Source organism: Antechinus flavipes, chromosome 5 (assembly GCF_016432865.1).
Source record: "Antechinus flavipes isolate AdamAnt ecotype Samford, QLD, Australia chromosome 5, AdamAnt_v2, whole genome shotgun sequence".
NCBI lineage: Eukaryota > Metazoa > Chordata > Mammalia > Dasyuromorphia > Dasyuridae > Antechinus > Antechinus flavipes.
In genome coordinates, this window is record NC_067402.1 from 103,317,296 (window position 1) to 103,337,861 (window position 20,566).

General features: G+C 35.1%; 1 protein-coding gene across 6 annotated transcripts in view; it reads left to right on the forward strand.

Moving 5' to 3' along the window:
- Window positions 1-20,566, forward strand: part of HIPK2 (homeodomain interacting protein kinase 2) — a 279,859-nt gene that overhangs the window by 81,907 nt on the left and 177,386 nt on the right. For all 6 annotated transcript variants that reach the window (XM_051963526.1, XM_051963527.1, XM_051963528.1 and 3 more), the window contains exon 2: window positions 11,917-13,000. In XM_051963526.1, the coding sequence (XP_051819486.1) occupies window positions 11,917-13,000 (1,084 nt within the window). The remainder of the gene's footprint in view (window positions 1-11,916; window positions 13,001-20,566) is intronic.

Below are 20,566 nucleotides of genomic sequence, written 5' to 3' on the forward strand. Positions count from 1 at the left end.
ATTAGTTACTACTAGTTAGTCAATAGATATTGCCATAAAGTCTCTGGCCTTTTCAACTAATATTTTATAGATCTATTCCCCATCGTTTTTTCCCCATTGACCTTCATTCCCATTTCCAAAAAAATTTCTGTCTTCATTTCTAATTAGTTTTCAAATGGTTCTTGATAACTAGTTTCAAGATTCCTTCACTCTAGTCTACTGGATATCTCCATTTATACAAATCAACAAATCCTGGAACTTAAGAAGTTTAAAACTAAGATAATCCATTTTGTTCCCCAACTTACACTGTCACTTTCAAAGTAACCATCTTATTCCTGTTCCTTCAGTTTAATAGCCTTAGACTAATATTCAATTCAGTTATTTCCTCTTCATTTTCCCTTTTCAATCTCCTTATCAACTATTCCATCCATACCTGAGACCATGTCCTGGAAGAACGCTTCCTCCTTCCCCCAGGAAATTTATTTATTTTTAATACACATTACTTTACGAATCATGTTGGGAGAGAAAAATCAGATCAAAAAGGAAAAACCATGGGCAAGAGGAAAAAAAAAAACAGAAAAAAGAAGTGAAAGATAGCATGTTGATTTATATTCAATCTCTAAAGTTCTTTTTCTGGATGTAGATGGCATTTTCTATCCATAGTCTATTGGGATTGCTTTGGATCACTGAACCTACTGAAAAGAACCAAGTCTTTCATAGTTGATCATCCCTGCAGGAACTTTTGACCTGAAACCTACTTACCCCTCTTATAGAACACTTCATCTTCAGTCTTTTCTTCTGCCTTCTAGTTTTGGTACTATTAACGATGATCAAATTAACTGCCACTATTCCTGGGTGGGACATCAATACACTTTCCTCTAGTCTCACTCACTCACCATTCCTATAATTTTGCAAACTAAAATGACTCTCCTTGACAACTATTCCCCTTTAAGCATTGTTTTCTCCATTAAAATATAAGCCACGAGGATAAGGACTGACTTTTTTCTTCTCTTTTCTGTTTATATTCCCAGTGGTTGACATATGCCAAACACTATCAATAAGTGCTTGATTTATCCCATTTCTCTTCCTCCTTTTTTCCCTGTATCTTACCTGTTGATACATTTTGTTTTCTTCTTTTCAAAAGTATTATGTATCTGACCCTTCTCAGTTCATTTCAATGAGTACTATTAAGCACCTGTGTGAGTAGGGAATACCTTCATTACCTCCTTCCTGGGCTGCTAGAATAATCTCTTGTAAAGTTTCTTTCACTCTGTCAGTATGATGTGGTGTGAGGCTATAAGACAGTGTAAAAAGCATTGGTCTTGGTGACAAGAGTTTAGTTCTAGGTTTGAATGCTGAAGCTGTGATTTATTTCCTTTGTGACCTTGAGCAAGTTATTCTCATTGGGCCTCAGGGTCCTTATCTGTCAAATGAAGGATTAGATGGATCAAATGGTTTAAATTCTATTATCTTCTTTAATCCATGTTACTCTACTAGAATAATTTTCTAATACTGTTATGAAAATCCACTATTTTACTAGATTGTCCTATACGCTTGTCTTCTCCTGCTACCATTTTTCTTGATTTCTAATCTACTATAAACAGAAAAATCAGATAACTACATGTATTAAGAATTATATCAAAGGGTTCAAAATACATAGCTTTAGCTTGTACTAAACCCTTGTAGGTTTTATTGTACTTATTTTGGGTGTTCCAGATATCCATATCTTTAGGTAAAATAAGGTCTATAACCATCGAGAGTTAAGACTGATTTGATTAGCCAAGTATTATTCTGTTATATTTATTTACACACATGTGTGCATGTACATACATACATACACATATCCAAATATAGACTGGGGATTTGTTTTTAATAAATAATTCATTATAACTTCAATTTTAAATAGCTCAGGGTCTTAGATTTTTAGCTGGAAGGGATAATAGTATCAAACTCACATTAAAATTTTCACTTGCTAAAATGGACTTTATTATACAGACAGCTATGAAACTTAACACTCTTTCAACTTTGTTTTCCATGGTCCATCCAATTCTTACTGTAGCAGTCTGATTCCTTTTATGTGGTACAAGTCAAGGTGTATACTGATGTTCTTGTTCTACTCTTTTCGTTTCACATTATTTTGTATTTATTTTTCTAGAATTTGCTTTTCCATAATTTATTATATGCTTTATATTGAAAACATAAGATTACAGATTTAGACCTGGAAGGGAACTCAGAAATCACCTAGTCTTAACTCTCTTGTCTTATAAATGAGAGAGGTGCCTAAGACTTAGAGAAGGTCACTTACTTTTCCAAACTAGGTAACAGCAGAATTGAGTTAAACTACCAACCCTGTGTCTCAAAATTCATTGCTCATTGCACAGTGCTTTAGTCTCTAATTAAACATCTATACAACCAATTAAATTCACTTTGCAACTATTTACAAAGTAATTTTTGCATTTTATTTTTCACATATACTCTCTTAAGTCTTATTTGGGAGGGTTTTTTCCCCTCTTTATTCCCTTTTCTTTTCATGTCATTTGGACCTATATATGTTTCTTGTTCTGATCCTGTTTGTTGTTGTTTTTTTGCTTTTTATTTTGCAGTATTTCATCATGACCTAGATTTCTTTACATTTATTCTTTTAGATCCCACTTGTAATATAGTATTCCACTATATTATTTTACCATAATTTATTTAACCATTTCCCTACTGCTATACAGTAATAGCTTCCACTTTTATACTTTTATAAATGATGTTATAAAAATTTTAGAATCTCCCCCTCCCACACACATACACTTCTTTTTGAGAATGTAGGTCTCAAAGATGGAAGTAGAGTCAAAGCGGATGAATGTTTTAGTAACTTTTACTATGTACTGCACAATTTTCCAAGATTCTCTAGTTTGTAACTCTATCTTCAATGGATGACTACTTACTTCTTCATTTATTTACTATAATATTGAGTTTATCATACCCACAAGAAGCTTACATTCTAACAAGGGAAGAAACACATAAAAGAAAGCTGAAAAATGGGTAAGGAGACAAAGGTACATGATGAGAAATCAGGCTTAATAGAGAAAGATTGGGGAAGAAATGAAATATGGCTTGACTTGGTGACCTATTTAAATGGAAATTCTGGGAGAAGCAATTCAATCCTTTCCTATTACAGATGATTTTGTCCATGAGTCCTTTTCCTCCTTTGATTTCTGGGATGTAGACCCAGTAGTAATATATCTCTATCAAAGGATATGCATTCTTTGGCAACTTTTTTCATTCTTTTAATTGATAGACAGGTGTGAAATGAAACCTTAAAAGAGTTGCTCTAATTTCTGTTTCTCTAATTACATGGAGTATTTTCATATGTCTATTGATAACTTAGATTTCTTCCTTTGAAAAATGCCTACTCATATTTTTGACCATTTATCAGTTGGGGAATGAATCTTATAAATTTGAATCAGATACTTATATAGCTTGGAAATAAGATCTTTAACAGAAACATTTGTTGCAAAGATTTTTCCCACAATTAAGTTATACTTCTAATTTTAATTGTCTTCAGTGTACATATTTTTAAAAACAATTTTATTTTTCAGTTAATGAATATTCATTTTCTGTTTCTTCCAATTCCCTTCCTCCCACTGAAAAAAAACCAAACAAACCCTTGTTAATAAATATGCATAGTTGAGCTAAATGGTTTCCTGCACTGGTTATATAGCCAAGCAGCATCCTGATTTTGTCATTTCTCTTTTAGGAGGTGGATAGCATGTTTCATCATGAGTCTTTCAGAACTGTGTCATTGAGTTTCCCATACCCTTTTTATAAAGAAGAGGGTGGTAGGTAAGAGAAGAACCTGCTAAATGTTCAAATAGTTAGTAATAATACATATTATTATAATAATAATCTATATATTATGCAAAAGAACTTTGTCAATCCAAGTTTTTGATATTAAAAGGAAGGAGACAGTTAAATGGAATGATGTGCCAGCTAATTGGTAGAGATCCTTAACTGGAAAGAGTATAACATATAGTTTTATGAAGATCCAAGGGTTGGTTTGTTTTTTTTTTTTTTTTGCCATCAAGAACCCTCACTGGATACTGCTAACAAAACAGAGTGGTAAAACAGCAAGTGGTCACAAAGAAGCTGATGGAAGCTATAGACAAGGTTTAGAAGATTTTTATGCGTGAAGTAGCCGAAGGTGGGGTGAAGAATGAGATTTTCCTTAAAAGAGAAAAATGAATACCAAATTACTATAAGTAATACTTTAACATAGTCAAAATGTAATGGGACCTTCTATTTGATTACTTTATATTTTACTCCAAATTATATGTAAATAGAAAATAAAGACTAATCTTTATTTATGCTATTTTAATAGTTATGTTAAATTTTAACAAAAAAGAGTAACCTAGATTATGTACTTTGATACATATCTGTGGAAAAAATAGCTTGTTAATTCATCTAGCTAAACCCAAGGGCTTTACCTAGTGACAGCAACCTAAATTTTTGGTCTGTAAGGAAGTCATTTTGTAAAACTTGTGAAACCATTCAATTTTCAAAATATATTTTAAATTATCAGAAAGGGAGGAAGCAGCTTTGAAACTGCTATTGTAAGAAGGTAGGTATCATAAAATGAAAATATGAAAATGTAAACTTTTCACTCTGATACCTACCTTCTTACAGTTGTAGTTTCTTGGTTACCCGAGAGATAAATTTACTGAGGGAAATTCATTTCTGTGTTTAAGGAAAACATCTGCCTTGAAGCATAACATTTGACACATGATTACATTTTTTCATACTTCAAAAAAAGTTTGATTTTATTTGTGTAAATCCAATTAGCAATGCACGTTGTACCTTCTTCATACTTAATTGACTATTTCATTAGTTGTTGTAGCCCCTTCCCACTGCCACTCCATCCCCTCAAAAAAAAAAATCACTTCAGGGCCAACTTTTTGATGGTAAACTTCTCTAGATGTAGCTAAACTAATTCTCAGATGATGTATCCATTGGCGGGGGGGAGGAGGGGGGAGGTCAGTCTATATTCAGCATCTTTCATTTTGATAGGATCTGATAGAACTTGTGCCCTGTTGCCATAGTCTCAGAGAACTTAGGACCACCTCCATATCATGGGTAGACATAGGTATAGGAAAAGTGGTGGGAAATGCAGAATTTATATAAATTCTTTTATTGTGAATCAGTTATTCATTAGAAGGGAGGAAGACTTCTTAAAGATTAAGAAACTGAGAAACTAAGGGAGGCTCCCATACCAGTAACATAGTCACCCAGGTAACCAAATCCTGATTGGAAGGTGAGGTCATGGGGAGAAACACAGCCTGCATTGGTTCCATATTCTTTGGGGTCTTTCAGTTCTGACTGTGGAAGGTACAGGAACTGAGAGAAAGTAGCAGTTAGTAAAGAAAATGTGTGCAGTGAGTTAAGGTGCTGGATAGGTAATTAGAGAGCATCATCTCAATTAACACAGCAGGGAGATAGCTGCTGGAAAGGCATTTGATTCCTTATTCTGATAAGATGAGCAGCTTGTTGATGTCTGTGGGCAGTCTCAGATAGCTAAAGACAGACCATAGCTAGGACTTTTTGAGAGTTTTAAAATGTTTCCAAAGAAGATAAAGGGGGAACTCAGAAGTAAGTTAATTGTTTATGGCTTGACTTTCTAGTTATTAACAAAATTTAAGTTAGGCACTCCTACATAATTAGGGAATTTCAACAAAAGTATCCTTTTATTGTCTTATTAATAATAATTATCAGTGTGATCTATCAGTCCTAACATTTACTTTGAAATATGCATATGCATTTTTAGATGGCACTTGGTTACTGTATTTATTTTGTGTGACTTGATTGTTATATATCCATGTTATTTGTTTACATAAAACCTTATATTCTTTTTTGTTAGGAATAAGTCTACGTGATTCAGATACATCATTTGATGTACATGATAGATCCAAAAAAGCAGTTCTTTCATTCAACCAAGTAAAACTATATTCCTTGAATGTGGCTTAGATTCAGCTTTGTGAGAGGCACTACAATGAACATTTAGTTAAATACCCCCTCTTGATTTTTAGCTTAATATTGATCCTGATACAAGATCCTTCTATCTTCCTCATTATAAGTGAAATAATTGTTAGAATCTTAGTGTTTTCCCCTTTATATTTTTGCAAGTCATTTTGCCTTCTCAGTAAATCTTATATATTTTTATTTCAAATTTAGGAATGAGACTTTGCCTTAAAGTTTTGAATAGATATCATACATATGAAAAAGAGCTAAACACATTTATGGTTATAAAACTCAAGACCACATCCCTGCCCCTCATCCCCTCCAAAAAGAGCCTATAAATTAATATAATACTAAAAAAGAAATTTTAAAATATTTATGTATATAATAATAATCTTAAATATTTAGACATTTTATATGGATAGTGTTGGTTTAGAGGGATGATTTTTCCTTTGTCTTTAGTGGCAGCCTTGTTGCTGAGGTTTGCTTCTGCCATTTGATAGGATGGTAAGGAATCAGTTGTCATTAGGGATTAGTGAAGAGTGATTAAAAGAGAGAAAAGGAGTCAGCAAAACCAAATCTTGAAATTGAGGTGGGTGTGGTCAAGAACAATAGAAACTAATAGGTAACTGGTCTAAAAAAAGTCAGAAACCTATGAGAAGATAAAGCTGAAAAATGTGGCCTGAGGTTGGGAGCCATAAGGCCAAAGGCAGGGGGTTGTTTTTAAAGAGCCAGATCAGAGAAGTTACAAGTCAAAAAGAACAAGGTACAATGAATGAGAAAGAGCCAAGGGAAAAGCGAAGGGAAAAGGATGAGGAAGAGATGGAAAGAGAAAACTTCCTGGGCTCTAGGCTGCTTGTATGACTCCCAGCAAGTCACCTCACTTCTCTTTGCTGAAGTTATCTCATTTCCTTTCATGATAAATATAAGGATAAAATGAGATAACATGTAAAGTACTTTGCAACCTTTAAAATACTATATACGTGGTAGGTAGGTTGAAGATAGATAAATAGATACAAATATTTAATAAGCATTTATTATGTGCCAGGCACTAAGACCTGGTGGTACGAATATCCACCAGCAAATTAGATCTTGTTCACAAGGAACTGTCATTCTTAAAAAGGAGCTGGAAATAGGAGGGATAGCAGGAGTTCTAGGGACATGGTTTAGAAATGGTGGCCCTTGGAGGCCTCATTCTGGGCAAGATTATCATCAGTTTTACTTTTACTATGTGAGTGTCCATACATTTCTTTGATACTATCCTGGCAAGGCCATTTCTCCTTTGTAATTCTTCATTTGTAATATGTTGTATCATGTTTCTTTTTACCATATACATCTTTGTTGCTGCTCCTCAACTTCAGTTTTTTGCAGACTATAGTATTCATAGCCACATAATATCACCAAAGGAAAACAGGTATTTAAAAGATGGTTTTTGTTTTAAGAGAAGTTTGGAAAGTATTAGAGAGAACTTGATTTTCCTAAAAGCAGTCCAACCTTGTTCCTGTCCTCTTGTTCAATCCTTGGGCCAACTCGTCCATTTATAGTATTTATTCAAGTTATATATGCTGATGGATGAGCATGTTTTCATAGTCTGGATAGTAGATATTCTTCATCCACTTTTTCCTACGTGGATAATCATTTTGAATGATTGTGAATCTCATTGAGCAGGATTTGTACTGTTGCAGGGTTTGATGTAATCAGCCATATATCATACAGGAGTAACCCAAAGGGCTTTAATATCTACATATGGGAACATCTCTCTTCAAGTTGGATTCGGCATCAAATCTTTTTCATGACAATGGTGAATACCTTTGGTAATCGTATATCTCTTTATTTTAAGCCAACCATTAAAAGGACATTAAACAAGATTCTCTCTACTACATCTTCCTTTTTCTTTTCTTTTCTTTCTTTCTTTTTTTTTCCCCTGAAGCAATTGGGATTAAGTGACTTTCCCAGGGTCACACAGCTAGGGCATGTTAAGTAACTGAGGTCAGATTTGAACTCAGGTTCTCCTGCTTTCAGGCCTGGTGTTCTATCTATCCACTGTGCCACCTAGCTGCCCCCACTACTATATCTTTCAAGGAATATTTTGTCATTTTGATTGATTCCTATGAGATATCTACTGGAGGTGAAACCTTTAATATGTTTTACTCTACTGAATCATATAAAGTTTTTTCCTAATAATGGACAGTAAGCATATTGGAAGCTTAAATTTCCTATATCTTTTATTCAGTCATGTGTTGATATGATCTAATATGGAGTATTTCTTTCAAAAAAGCCTGTTTGTTCCCATTTAATTTGGGGGGAGGATTTGATTTGATTCATTCATTTGGGAGCTCTTGATGAGGAATTCAGATCAGCATCTGCTGCTGTGCAACTTAAAGGTTGATTTTTTTTTTGTTTATTTTTAGTTTCATTGCTATATTTTGTTTTCATATTACAAACATTTACATATTGTCCTACTCTATGAGAGATCTTTTGTAACAAAACCAACAAATTTGAAAGTTCATGTAACATTCTACATCTGTAAAACTCCTATCACTCTCTATTTTTTTTTTTTTTTAATTAATAGTAAGCTGTTTTCTCTTCCTCTCCCTTCCTACTACAGTGGGGGAAAAAAAAAGACAAAAGAAAAAAAGTTTCTTAGAACAAATAATATTGATGTTATAAATTGTTGTGAGTTTGCTTAATTTACTCTATCATTTCTTATCATTTCTTATTCTTAAAGTGTCTCTTTGAAATAATTTTATTCCCTCATTTCTTCGAGCATAACAATATTCCATCATATTCATAATTTATTCAGCCATTCTTCAATTGATGGACATCTGTTTAGTTTTTCAGGTTTTACCACCACAAAAAGAGCTACTATATGACTGACTGTGCATTCATAGGCCCACCAATGGTGCATTAATGCACCTATTTTCCCATGGCTCTTCCAACATTTGCAATTTTCTCTTTTTCTCATCTTTGCCAGTCTGATGGGTATGAAGTAGAATCTCAGAATTACTTCAGTTTGCATTTCCCTAATTATTAGTGATTTGGAATATTTTTTTAAAATATAGCTATTAGTAGTCTGAGTTTTTTGCCTTGACAATCAACTGTTCATAGATCTTGATCATTTGTTAATAGAGGAATGGTTCTTATTCTTATAAATTTGAATTATTCTTTGGAAATAAGACCTTTATTAGAGAAACCTGCTGCAAAGAATTTTTCCCCAGTTAATTATAATCTTTTTATTCTTAACTTTTTTTTTTTTGTACAGATAACTAAGTGGTACATTGAGTAGTGTTGAATCAAGAGTCAGGAATAATTGAGTTCAAATGTAACCCCAAACTCATATTAGTTATGTAATCTCAGGCAAGTTACTTCACCTGTGTCTGCCTTGGTTTTCTTATTTTCAAAATGGAAATAATAATGCCTAGATTCTACATTCTAGGCTTGTTGTAAGAATAAAATGAGGTAATATTTGTTAAATACTTTGCAAACCTTAAAGCACCCTATAAATGTCACCTATTATTATTGTTGTTTGCTTTTGCAAAAACTTTTGTTTTGTGGAGTCACATTTTATTTTCCATTCATTACCTTTTGTATTTCTTGTTTGGTCATAAATTTTTTTTCTATCAATAGATTAATTAGATGATTTTCCCATATTTATCTAATTTGTTTGTTATGCAACCTTTTTATATTCAAGTCATGTATTCGTTTGGAGTTTACTTTTCTTCCCTGCTGCCACCCAGTTGTTCCTATGACTGTTTTAACCAATATTGAGTTGCCTGTGGTCCTAAAAGATTATGTGAGTCCTACAGTCTGCCTTTCTCAGATTCAAGACTTGAACTTGGGTCTTCCTGCCTCTAAGACCAATTTTTTATCCATGAGATTTCTTAGTTACCAAACCCAATGGCCTTTTCTCCATCCTCCCCTTCTTCACCTCTCTACAGTGTTTGGTACCGTTGATCAGCTTCTCGGTACTCTTCCTTTTTCTATGTTTTCTCCTAGTTTTCCTTCTACCTCTCTGACTGACTCTTCTTTTCCTCCTTAGCTAAATCTTCATTTGCATCATGCCTGCTAATAGTGGGTATTCCCTAGGATTCTGTCCTGAGCCCTTTTTTCCTTCTATACTCATCAGGTCCCATGTTTTCATTAAAATCTCTATGCAGATTTACTTGTTCAGTCCTCATTTCTCACCTGAACAATAATCTCACATCTCCAATTGTCTTTCAGAGATTTAAAATTCAACATGTACAAAAGTGAATTTGTTGTCTTTATTTCCCATATTTTTTCCTCTTCCTAACTTCTCTATTACTGTGAAAGTAGCACTGTTTTCCAGGCACCAAGGCTCACAAATTAAGGCTTATCCTTGACTCCTCACTCCCTACACACCTGTCTTCTGACAGTGCAAATCTTGGTGCTGACTCTCCTAACCTCACATTGGACTATTGTAATAGCCTGATAGTTGGTGTCTTTGCCTCAGGTTTCCTTCCATTTCAGTCCATCTTCTATCCAGCTATCAAACCAATCTTAAAGAAATGCAAGTCGGACTCTTTCAGCCCCTTTTTCAATAAACTCTAGTGGCTTCCTAGTATCTCTGAAACCAAAGATACAATCTTCACTTTGGCATCCAAAGATCTTCATAAGCTGGCCTTTTCTAACCATTACTATCTTTCTACACCTTTCTTCCCTTTGCACACTCAGCAATGCAGTGACACTGTCCTCCTTGCAAAGGACATTCCATCTGCCAACTGTTCTCCATATCTGGAATGCTCTTTTTCTTCATCTCAGCCTCCAAGTTACACAGTCTTTATTTGGTCTTTGATAGGTTTCTTATATTATGTGAAACTTTATTTTAAGTCTCCTTATTTTTAATGCCATTCCTCTGAGATTATTCCCCAATTTATCTTGAATTCATCTTATTTGTACACAATTGTTTACATCTTGTCTCCCCTGTTTTTTGTCTTTCTTTATATCCCCCTTGCTTAGCACAGTGACAGGCAGACACCCAGTAGGCACTTCATAAAATGTTAGTTGATTGATTGGAACTATACTATGCTGCCTCTTTCCCATCTAGTATCTTTTTTTGAAATGTTCTCAGTTATGAGCTTTGTTGACTAATCTCATAAGAGGTTTTTATATATAGGAAAATTTAGGTTGGCAGTTAATATTTTCTTGTTAGTCCTTTTTGGGTAAAATTTGTTGGTATGTTAATAATAGTTTTATGATGATGAAAAGTAGTCAGCAGAGGTCAAGGTTGTATTCTTGAAATACAAGGAAGAAGGAAGAAAGGAAGTTAATCTAGTTATTTGTGGCAATCTTAATTACTAAATCAGATCAACTATACAGCTGACCTTGCTGACCATAGAATTCTCTTAAATTCTATATAGAAGGGAAAAAATATGCAACTAAAAAGTATTAATTTGGGGGTTGTGTATTAATGTTGCCTAATCAAAGACTTTTTTTTTTTAAAGCAATTTAACCTGTTAGTTGTAACCCCACATTCCTAATCTTACTTTGCAACTGTAAGACTGACTTAATGTATATCTGATGAGGGTTTTCATTTGTGACGAGCTGAAGAGATACTCCATTAGCACATTTTAAAACATCTACTTTGTTGGAAAAGTCTTTGAGAACCTAAAGGTTACTTTCATGACATCATGTAGCAGTGGAGTAAGACTTGAGTGGAAGAAAATTAAGCACTGATTTATTCACTTTCTTCTATATTCATGTCCTGGCAGCTCCCTTTATGATTTAGCTCCTCTTATGATTTCTTAGTTCTTTTGGTGAGAGCAGATAAAAGCCATCAGTTCCTTATTTTTATCAGTGGTGAAAATGGTGAAAGATGTTCTATATGATTCAAACCACTAAAAGTAAGGTGGTTTATTTAAAATTACTTGTAGTACAGCAGATATAAATAGCTTTCATAATTTCTTCTTGTTTTTCTTTTAGGTATGGCCTCACATGTGCAAGTTTTCTCCCCTCACACCCTTCAATCAAGTGCCTTCTGTAGTGTGAAGAAACTTAAAGTGGAACCAAGTTCCAACTGGGATATGACCGGGTACGGCACACACAGTAAAGTCTACAGCCAGAGCAAAAACGTTCAGCCCTCACAACCAGCCGCCACTACCGTCAGCACCTCCCTGCAAATCCCCAACCCCAGCCTACCTTACGAACAGACCATCATTTTTCCAGGAAGCACTGGGCACATCGTAGTAACATCTGCAAGTAGCACTTCTGTCTCTGGGCAAGCCCTTGGTGGACCACATAACCTGATGCGTCGAAGCACTGTGAGCCTTCTTGACACCTACCAAAAATGTGGACTCAAGCGTAAGAGTGAGGAGATTGAAAATACAAGTAGTGTGCAGATCATTGAAGAACACCCACCCATGATTCAGAATAATGCAAGTGGGGCCACTGTAGCCACTGCCACCACATCTACTGCCACCTCCAAAAATAGTGGCTCCAACAGTGAAGGTGATTATCAGCTAGTCCAACATGAGGTTCTCTGCTCCATGACTAACACATATGAGGTCTTAGAGTTCCTTGGTCGAGGGACATTTGGACAAGTGGTCAAGTGCTGGAAACGTGGCACCAATGAAATTGTTGCTATCAAAATCTTGAAGAACCACCCATCTTATGCCCGGCAAGGTCAGATTGAAGTGAGTATTCTGGCCCGATTGAGTACAGAAAGTGCAGATGACTACAACTTTGTCCGAGCTTATGAGTGCTTCCAACATAAAAACCATACCTGCTTGGTCTTTGAAATGTTAGAACAGAACCTCTATGACTTCCTGAAACAGAACAAGTTTAGTCCTTTGCCCCTCAAATACATCCGCCCTGTCCTCCAGCAGGTAGCCACAGCCCTAATGAAATTAAAGAGCTTGGGTCTCATCCATGCAGACCTCAAGCCAGAGAACATTATGCTGGTTGATCCATCCAGACAGCCATACAGAGTTAAGGTCATCGATTTTGGTTCAGCTAGCCACGTGTCAAAGGCTGTGTGTTCTACCTACCTTCAGTCCAGATATTACAGGTAAGAAAAAAACAAGTAGCCAAGGAAAGGCTGTTTATTGTAATGATCAGGTCGCAGTGCTAGATGCATTTAAAAGTCCATTTATGATGAATGTCAAATAAATTTATAGATATCAAGTGTTATAGGCTTTCAGAGGAAGGAGAAATTTTTGTGGATGAGGAGTTTTGTCTTACATTGGCTCCTCAGAGTCAGTTAGCATTTAAAAAAAGGTAGACAGTGAGGACTGTACTGTAGTTGGAGGCAGTGGAGAGGCAGAATCCCAAAGATGGCAAGTATATTTAGGAGATAATGAATAGACCAGTTTAATGATGGAAAGGGAAAGTTTAGGTTAGTGAATAATGAGAAATGAGTGGAAAAGAGGGTCTGGAATAGCCTAAGTCATTTTTACAGAAGAAAATGACAATCTGGTAGTAATGTACAAAATGGATTAGAGCAGGAAGAGCTTAAGTCAGGGATTCCAACTAGGTAGCTAATAGTAATAGCTAACATCTATCTAGTACCTCCTGTGCAGGAGACACTGGGCCAACAGCTTACCAGATATAATCTCAATCACCCTAAGAGGTAGGTGCTATTATTATGCTAAATGAGGAAACTGAGGCAAACAGAGACGCACCTTATAACTAATAAGTGTTGTGATAGTAATCAAAGAGTGAGCTAAAGAGAAACTGGATTATAAGTAGTGGCAGAGGGAAGAGAAAAGAAGAAATATGAAAGGTACTATTTGAAACCAAAAAAGGACTGACTAGTTATAGCAAGAAGGGGAAGGCATCAGGTACTTCCTAAAGTTTTCATTTTAGGTAACTGGGAGAATGGCCATACTATTAATAGAAACAAAATCAGAAGAGACTGGGTGTTTTATAAAGGAATATTTAATCTTTCACATTTGAAGTGTCTAGTAGACATCTGGTGATACTAGAGCTCAGGTCAGAGGATAATACTGGAGCTATAAATTTCCACATAAAAATAAGAGTTGAAAATATAAAGGTGACTAAGTTCTCTAGTGGAGAAAATAAAGAGAAGCTTTGAGAGAACTCTGAAAAAGAAAGAGAAGGAATAGTCAAAAAGAAGGGCTAGAATAATAGTATGTTGTAGGAAGACAGATTGTTTATAAAAAGATGGATAGTTAAGTATGAAAAAGTCAAGAAAAATGAGATTCACCAGCGGGAAAAAAATTCTGGTATGTTGATTACCATTGATGACTTTTGAAAGTATAATTTTGATAGAATAGTAGGGATTGAATGAAATTTCAGAGAGCTAGTGGGAAAGAAAATAGAGGGAAAGATACAGATTAGGCATTAGAAATAAGACAGTGGCTAGCAGGGGGTGATATAGAGAGAGTATGTATGTGGTTTAAGATGGTCTAGATCTGGGCACATTTGAAGGAAACTGAAAAGATGCCCATGGAGAGGGCAATATTGAAGATGCTAGAAAGAGGATAATTAAGGGAGCAAAAATATGGATAGAATGGGAAAAAAGAAAACAAAACTTTAGGCAAAGAATTTAGTTTTGGAAAGGAGGGGAACAGACTTCTTCATCAGATGAGAGAAACTGAAGAATAGACCCTCGCTAACATTTTCAGGCAAAAAGGAAGATAGATAAGGGGACTCAAACTATCTCAACTAGAGGGTACAGCTACTGAGGTCCAAAGGAACTGGCAAACCAGTCCTCAAAGACATACTTTACATTATTAACAAAATGGTTACATAAACCAGGTACATTAGAGATGTTTTGTTTTCACTAGCAGAAGAAACAGATCTTATATCCAGTTTTGTTTTTTTTTTTACAGCTTTTTATTTACAAGATATATGCAAGGGTAATTTTTCAGCATTGACAATTGCAAAACTTTTTATTCCAACTTTTTCCCTCCTTCCCCCCACCCCTTCTCCCAGATGGCAGGTTGACCAATCATCTTAAATATGTTAAAGTATAAGTTAAATACAATATATGTTATATCCAGTACTTTTAAGTAGAAAACAAAATAAATGGAGGGAGAGCATATCAGATAGATTTAAATTCAGTAAAACAAGATGGGATCCTTTGTTGAGATGAGCCTGGGAAATGGAAGAGGGTTGAGGAAGTATAACCAAACCATCTTGGAAGAACAGATAATTTTAAATAGCATGAATTTGTAATGGGTTTTATTAATGTAGTTCATGAAATTCTTTAACAAAACTCTGAAGTCTTCAGAACAAGTATTGTGTAGACATATCCTTAATTGAGGTCTGGGGCACAGAGGAAGGGCTAGGTTTTGAGGGAATCTAGAATTTTATCAACCAAAATTAAAGGCATTAACTATGAAGTCTTAAGATGAATGGGAGCTCAAGCTATTTAATTTGAGCATAGTCTGAGTAATATGGGAATAGTCGAGTAAGTAACTTAACGAATGTAATGACTACATTTATTTGATAAATGTTAATAAATAAAGAAAATGTCACTAATTGGGAGATAAAATGGAGAAGATGTGGACTGGGGTTAAAATCATTGCGAACAATAATATGTAATTGAGAGCCTCAAAAGTGTTTCTGCTCAATCAGTTGGTAAACATTTTTAAGCACCTACTATGTACCAGCAATTATGCTCAGCACAGGAGATACAAAAAAAGACAAAGAGCAAAGACAGTCTCTGCTCTCTTGGAGCTCACGGATAAAAAGGAGAAACAACATACAAATAACCATGGACAAATAAGTTCTATCCAGCATAAATGGGAAGTATTCAGCAGAGGGAAGGCATTAGCATGAAGTGGGATTAAGGAGGGAGAAAGGGGGATGGATTTTAACTGGAAGCCAAGGAAACCCAGAGATGGAGAGGAGGCAGGAGAACACTGTAGGTGGAAGTGGGGAGACAGTAAATGCCCACAATCAGGAGATGAGGTCTTTCTGAAGAACAGCGGTGAGGTCAATGGGAGGAGAATAGAGGTATAAAGGGGTATAAAGTGTAAGAAGGAACCAGATTATGAAAGGCTTTGCATGCCAGAGAATTTCTTGGAGGTGACAGAAGCCACTGGACACATGGTCAGACCTACTTTGATAAAGTGGAAGGTGGACTAACATGGGATGAGACTTTGTGGCAAGAGAACCTACCAGCAGGCTACTTTTATCTTGCAGGTGTGAGAGGGTGAGGGCCTATACCAAGTTGGCAGCAGTGTCAGAAAAGCGAAAAGGGAATATGGGAGAGATATTTTGTTTCAAAGATAAAATCAACAGACTGTATTATTATATTGGCTATGGGGTGGTATGGAGTGTTGAGAGCAGGAAATTGAGGATGACTGTAAAAAATAAAAGGGAAGTTAGATAAAGGGGAGGATTTGACTAAAACATTTTATTTCCATTTTGAGTACGTTGAAGTGAAGAGATCTACTTTTAAAGTCTAGGAAAAAAAAATACCTGGTAGATAGTTGGAGTTTCTGTGTTATTTCAGATGAAGGAAGAGTAGAATGGTGGTGGTTTCTCAGTGCCCTGATAGGGACATAAGGGCCTAGAAAGAGGCCAATTCCCCTTTAGGAAGTAAGAGAGTAAGAAACAGTGAGGCTAAAATGAGAAGAAGGCAATGAAGAAATGCAGTGTTTAAAGGACGCCAAGTTTCCCCTTAACAGGGAAATGTGAGAGAAAAGAAGTGACAAAAACATGAAAGGATAAAGAGGGGGCTCCCTCAGTGAAAGAAGCTAGGGAAGTGACAGACAAGAGCCGCAATGATGTTACACTACATTGGAATAGAGCCTGGAAGGAGAGAATATTGTGTAGGATATGTGCTGGGAAGAGTAGGAATAGAGGACAGTATGACTTAGGACATCCAGGAACTAGTCACTACAGTACAAATCATTTTGAAGGTGTCTTGACACTTGCTTGAAAATAAGATGTATTATGTAATATCAGTGGGTTAGCACCTTTAAGAGAGTGAAAGCCTGAGGCTCACTTTAGCTACAAGTATGTTGTTAATGTTATTGTTTTATATTTAGATTGTAAATTCAGCACTCAAAAAGCTGTTAATTCCTCTTGACTGTTTTGTTTGTAATCAAGGTATACTGCCAGAAGGTGAATAGTAATAGTAATGTCTTAGTTATGACCATTTTTGTTCATACAGTCAAACTTCAGTTACATAGGTATTATTAATTTTTTTAAAATAACTTTTTATTGATAGAGCGCATGCCAGGGTAATTTTTTACAGCATTATCCCTTGCATTCACTTCTGTTCCGATTTTTCCCCTCCCTCCCTTCACCCCCTCCCCCAGATGGCAAGCAGTCCTTTACATGTTGAATAGGTTACAGTATATCCTAGATACAATGTATGTGTGCAGAACCGAACAGTTTTCTTGTTGCACAGGGACATAGGTATTATTAATTGAAAAAGAGGGAATGCTCTTTTCCATTCAGTTATCCTTTTAAACAAAACAAAACAAAAATCAGTAAGCTTAAAAAAGTAGCAGCAAAACTAAAGAATACCATATTTAAGGGGTGATACAAACTTAGAACAAAATTTATTTTTTTTAAAAAATTTTTATTTAATAATTACTTTATATTGACACTCGTTTCTGTTCCGATTTTTTTTTTCCCTCCCTCCCTCCACCCCGTCCCCTAGATGGCAAGCAGTCCTTTATATGTTGGATATGTTGCAGTATATCCTAGATACAATATATGTTTGCAGAACCGAACAGTTCTCTTGTTGCATAGGGAGAATTGGATTCAGAAGGTATAAATAACCCGGGAAGAAAAAAAAAAATGCAGATAGTTCACATTCGTTTCCCAGTGTTCTTTCTTTGGGTGTAGCTGCTTTTGTCCGTCATTTATCAATTGAAACTCAGGTCTCTTTGTCAAAGAAATCCACTTCCATCAAAATATGTCCTCACACAATATCGTTGTCGAAGTGTATAATGATCTCCTGGTTCTGCTCATTTCACTTAGCATCAGTTCATGTAAGTCTTGCCAGTCCTCTCTGTATTCATCCTGCTGGTCATTTCTTACAGAACAATAATATTCCATAACATTCATATACCACAATTTACCCAGCCATTCTCCAATTGATGGGCATCCATTCATTTTCCAGTTTCTAGCCACTACAAACAGGGCTGCCACAAACATTTTGGCACATACAGGTCCCTTTCCCTTCTTTAGTATCTCTTTGGGATATAAGCCCAATAGAAACACTGCTGGATCAAAGGGTATGCACAATTTGATAATTTTTTGGGCATAATTCCAGATTGCTCTCCAGAATGGTTGGATTCGTTCACCACTCCACCAACAATGCATTAGTGTCCCAGTTTTCCCGCATCCCCTCCAACATTCATCATTATTTTTTCCTGTCATCTTAGCCAATCTGACAGGTGTGTAGTGGTATCTCAGAGTTGTCTTAATTTGCATTTCTCTGATCAATAATGATTTGGAACACTCTTTCATATGAGTGGTAATAGTTTCAACTTCATCCTCTGAAAATTGTCTGTTCATATCCTTTGACCATTTATCAATTGGAGAATGGCTTGATTTCTTATAAATTTGAGTCAGTTCTCTATATATTTTGGAAATGAGGCCTTTATCAGAACCTTTAACTGTGAAAATGTTTTCCCAGTTTGTTGCTTCCCTTCTAATCTTGTTTGCATTAGTTTTATTTGTACAAAGGCTTTTTAATTTGATATAATCAAAATTTTTTATTTTGTGATCAGTAATGGTCTCTAGTTCATCTTTGGTCACAAATTTCTTTCTCCTCCATAAGTCTGAGAAATAAACTATTCTATGTTCCTCTAATTTATTTATAATCTCGTTCTTTATGCCTAGGTCATAGACCCATTTTGATCTTATCTTGGTATATGGTGTTAAGTGTGGGTCCATGCCTAATTTCTGCCATACTAATTTCCAATTATCCCAGCAGTTTTTATCAAATAATGAATTCTTTTCCCAGAAATTAGGGGCTTTGGGTTTGTCAAACACTAGATTGCTATAGTTGACTATTCTGTCTTGTGAACCTAGCCTTTTCCACTGATCCACTAATCTATTTCTTAGCCAATACCAAATGGTTTTGGTGACTGCTGCTTTATAATATAATTTTAGATCAGGTACAGCTAGGCCACCTTCATTTGATTTTTTTTTTTTCATTAATTCCCTTGAGATTCTCGACTTTTTATTGTTCCATATGAATTTTGTTTTTATTTCTTCTAGATCAATAAAATATTTTCTTGGAAGTCTGATTGGTATAGCACTAAATAAATAGATTAGTTTAGGGAGTATTGTCATCTTTATTATGTTCGCTCGGCCGATCCAAGAGCACTTAATATTTTTCCAATTATTTAAGTCTGACTTTATTTGTGTGGAGACTTTTTTATAATTTTGCTCATATAATTCCTGACTTTCCTTTGGTAGATAGATTCCCAAATATTTTATGGTATCAACAGTTATTCTGAATGGGATTTCTCTTTGTATCTCTTGCTGTTGGGTTTTGTTGGTGATGTATAAAAATGCTGAGGATTTATGGGGATTTATTTTGTAGCCAGCTACTTTGCTAAAATTATGAATTATTTCCAATAGCTTTTTAGTAGAATCTCTGGGGTTCTCTAGGTATACCATCATATCATCTGCAAAGAGTGATAGTTTGGTTTCCTCATTGCCTACTCTAATTCCTTTAATATCTTTCTCGACTCATTGCCGAGACTAGTGTTTCTAATACGATATTAAATAATAATGGTGATAGTGGGCAACCTTGCTTCACTCCAGATCTTACTGGGAAAGGTTCCAGTTTTTCCCCATTGCATATGATGCTTACTGATGGTTTTAAATATATGCTCCTGACTATTTTAAGGAAAAGTCCATTTATTCCTATGCTCTCAAGTGTTTTTATTAGGAATGGATGTTGGATTTTATCAAATGCTTTTTCTGCATCTATTGAGATGATCATATGGTTTTGGTTTGTTTGGTTATTGATATAGTCAATTATGCTAATAGTTTTCCTAATATTGAACCAGCCCTGCATTCCTGGTATAAATCCTACTTGGTCATAGTGTATTATCCTGGTGACGATTTTCTGTAATCTTTTTGCTAATATTTTATTTAAGATTTTAGCATCAATATTCATTAGGGAGATTGGTCTATAATTTTCTTTCTCTGTTTTCAGCCTACCTGGTTTAGGTATCAGTACCATGTCTGTGTCATAAAAGGAGTTTGGTAGGACTCCTTCAATCCCTATTTTTTCAAATAGTTTATATAACATTGGAGTTAATTGTTCTTTAAATGTTTGGTAGAATTCACATGTAAAGCCATCTGGTCCTGGGGATTTTTTCTTAGGAAGTTGATTGATAGTTTGTTCTATTTCTTTTTCTGAGATGGGACTGTTTAGGATATTTACTTCTTCCTCTGTTAGTTTGGGCAAGCTATATTTTTGGAGGTATTTTTCTATTTCATTTAAGTTGTCGAATTTATTGGCATAAAGTTGGGCAAAGTAACTCCTAATTATTGCTCTAATTTCCTCTTCGTTAGTGGTGAGTTCTCCCTTTTCATTTTTAAGACTAACAATTTGATTTTCCTCTTTCCTTTTTTTAATCAGATTTACTAAGGGTTTGTCTATTTTGTTGGTTTTTTCATAGAA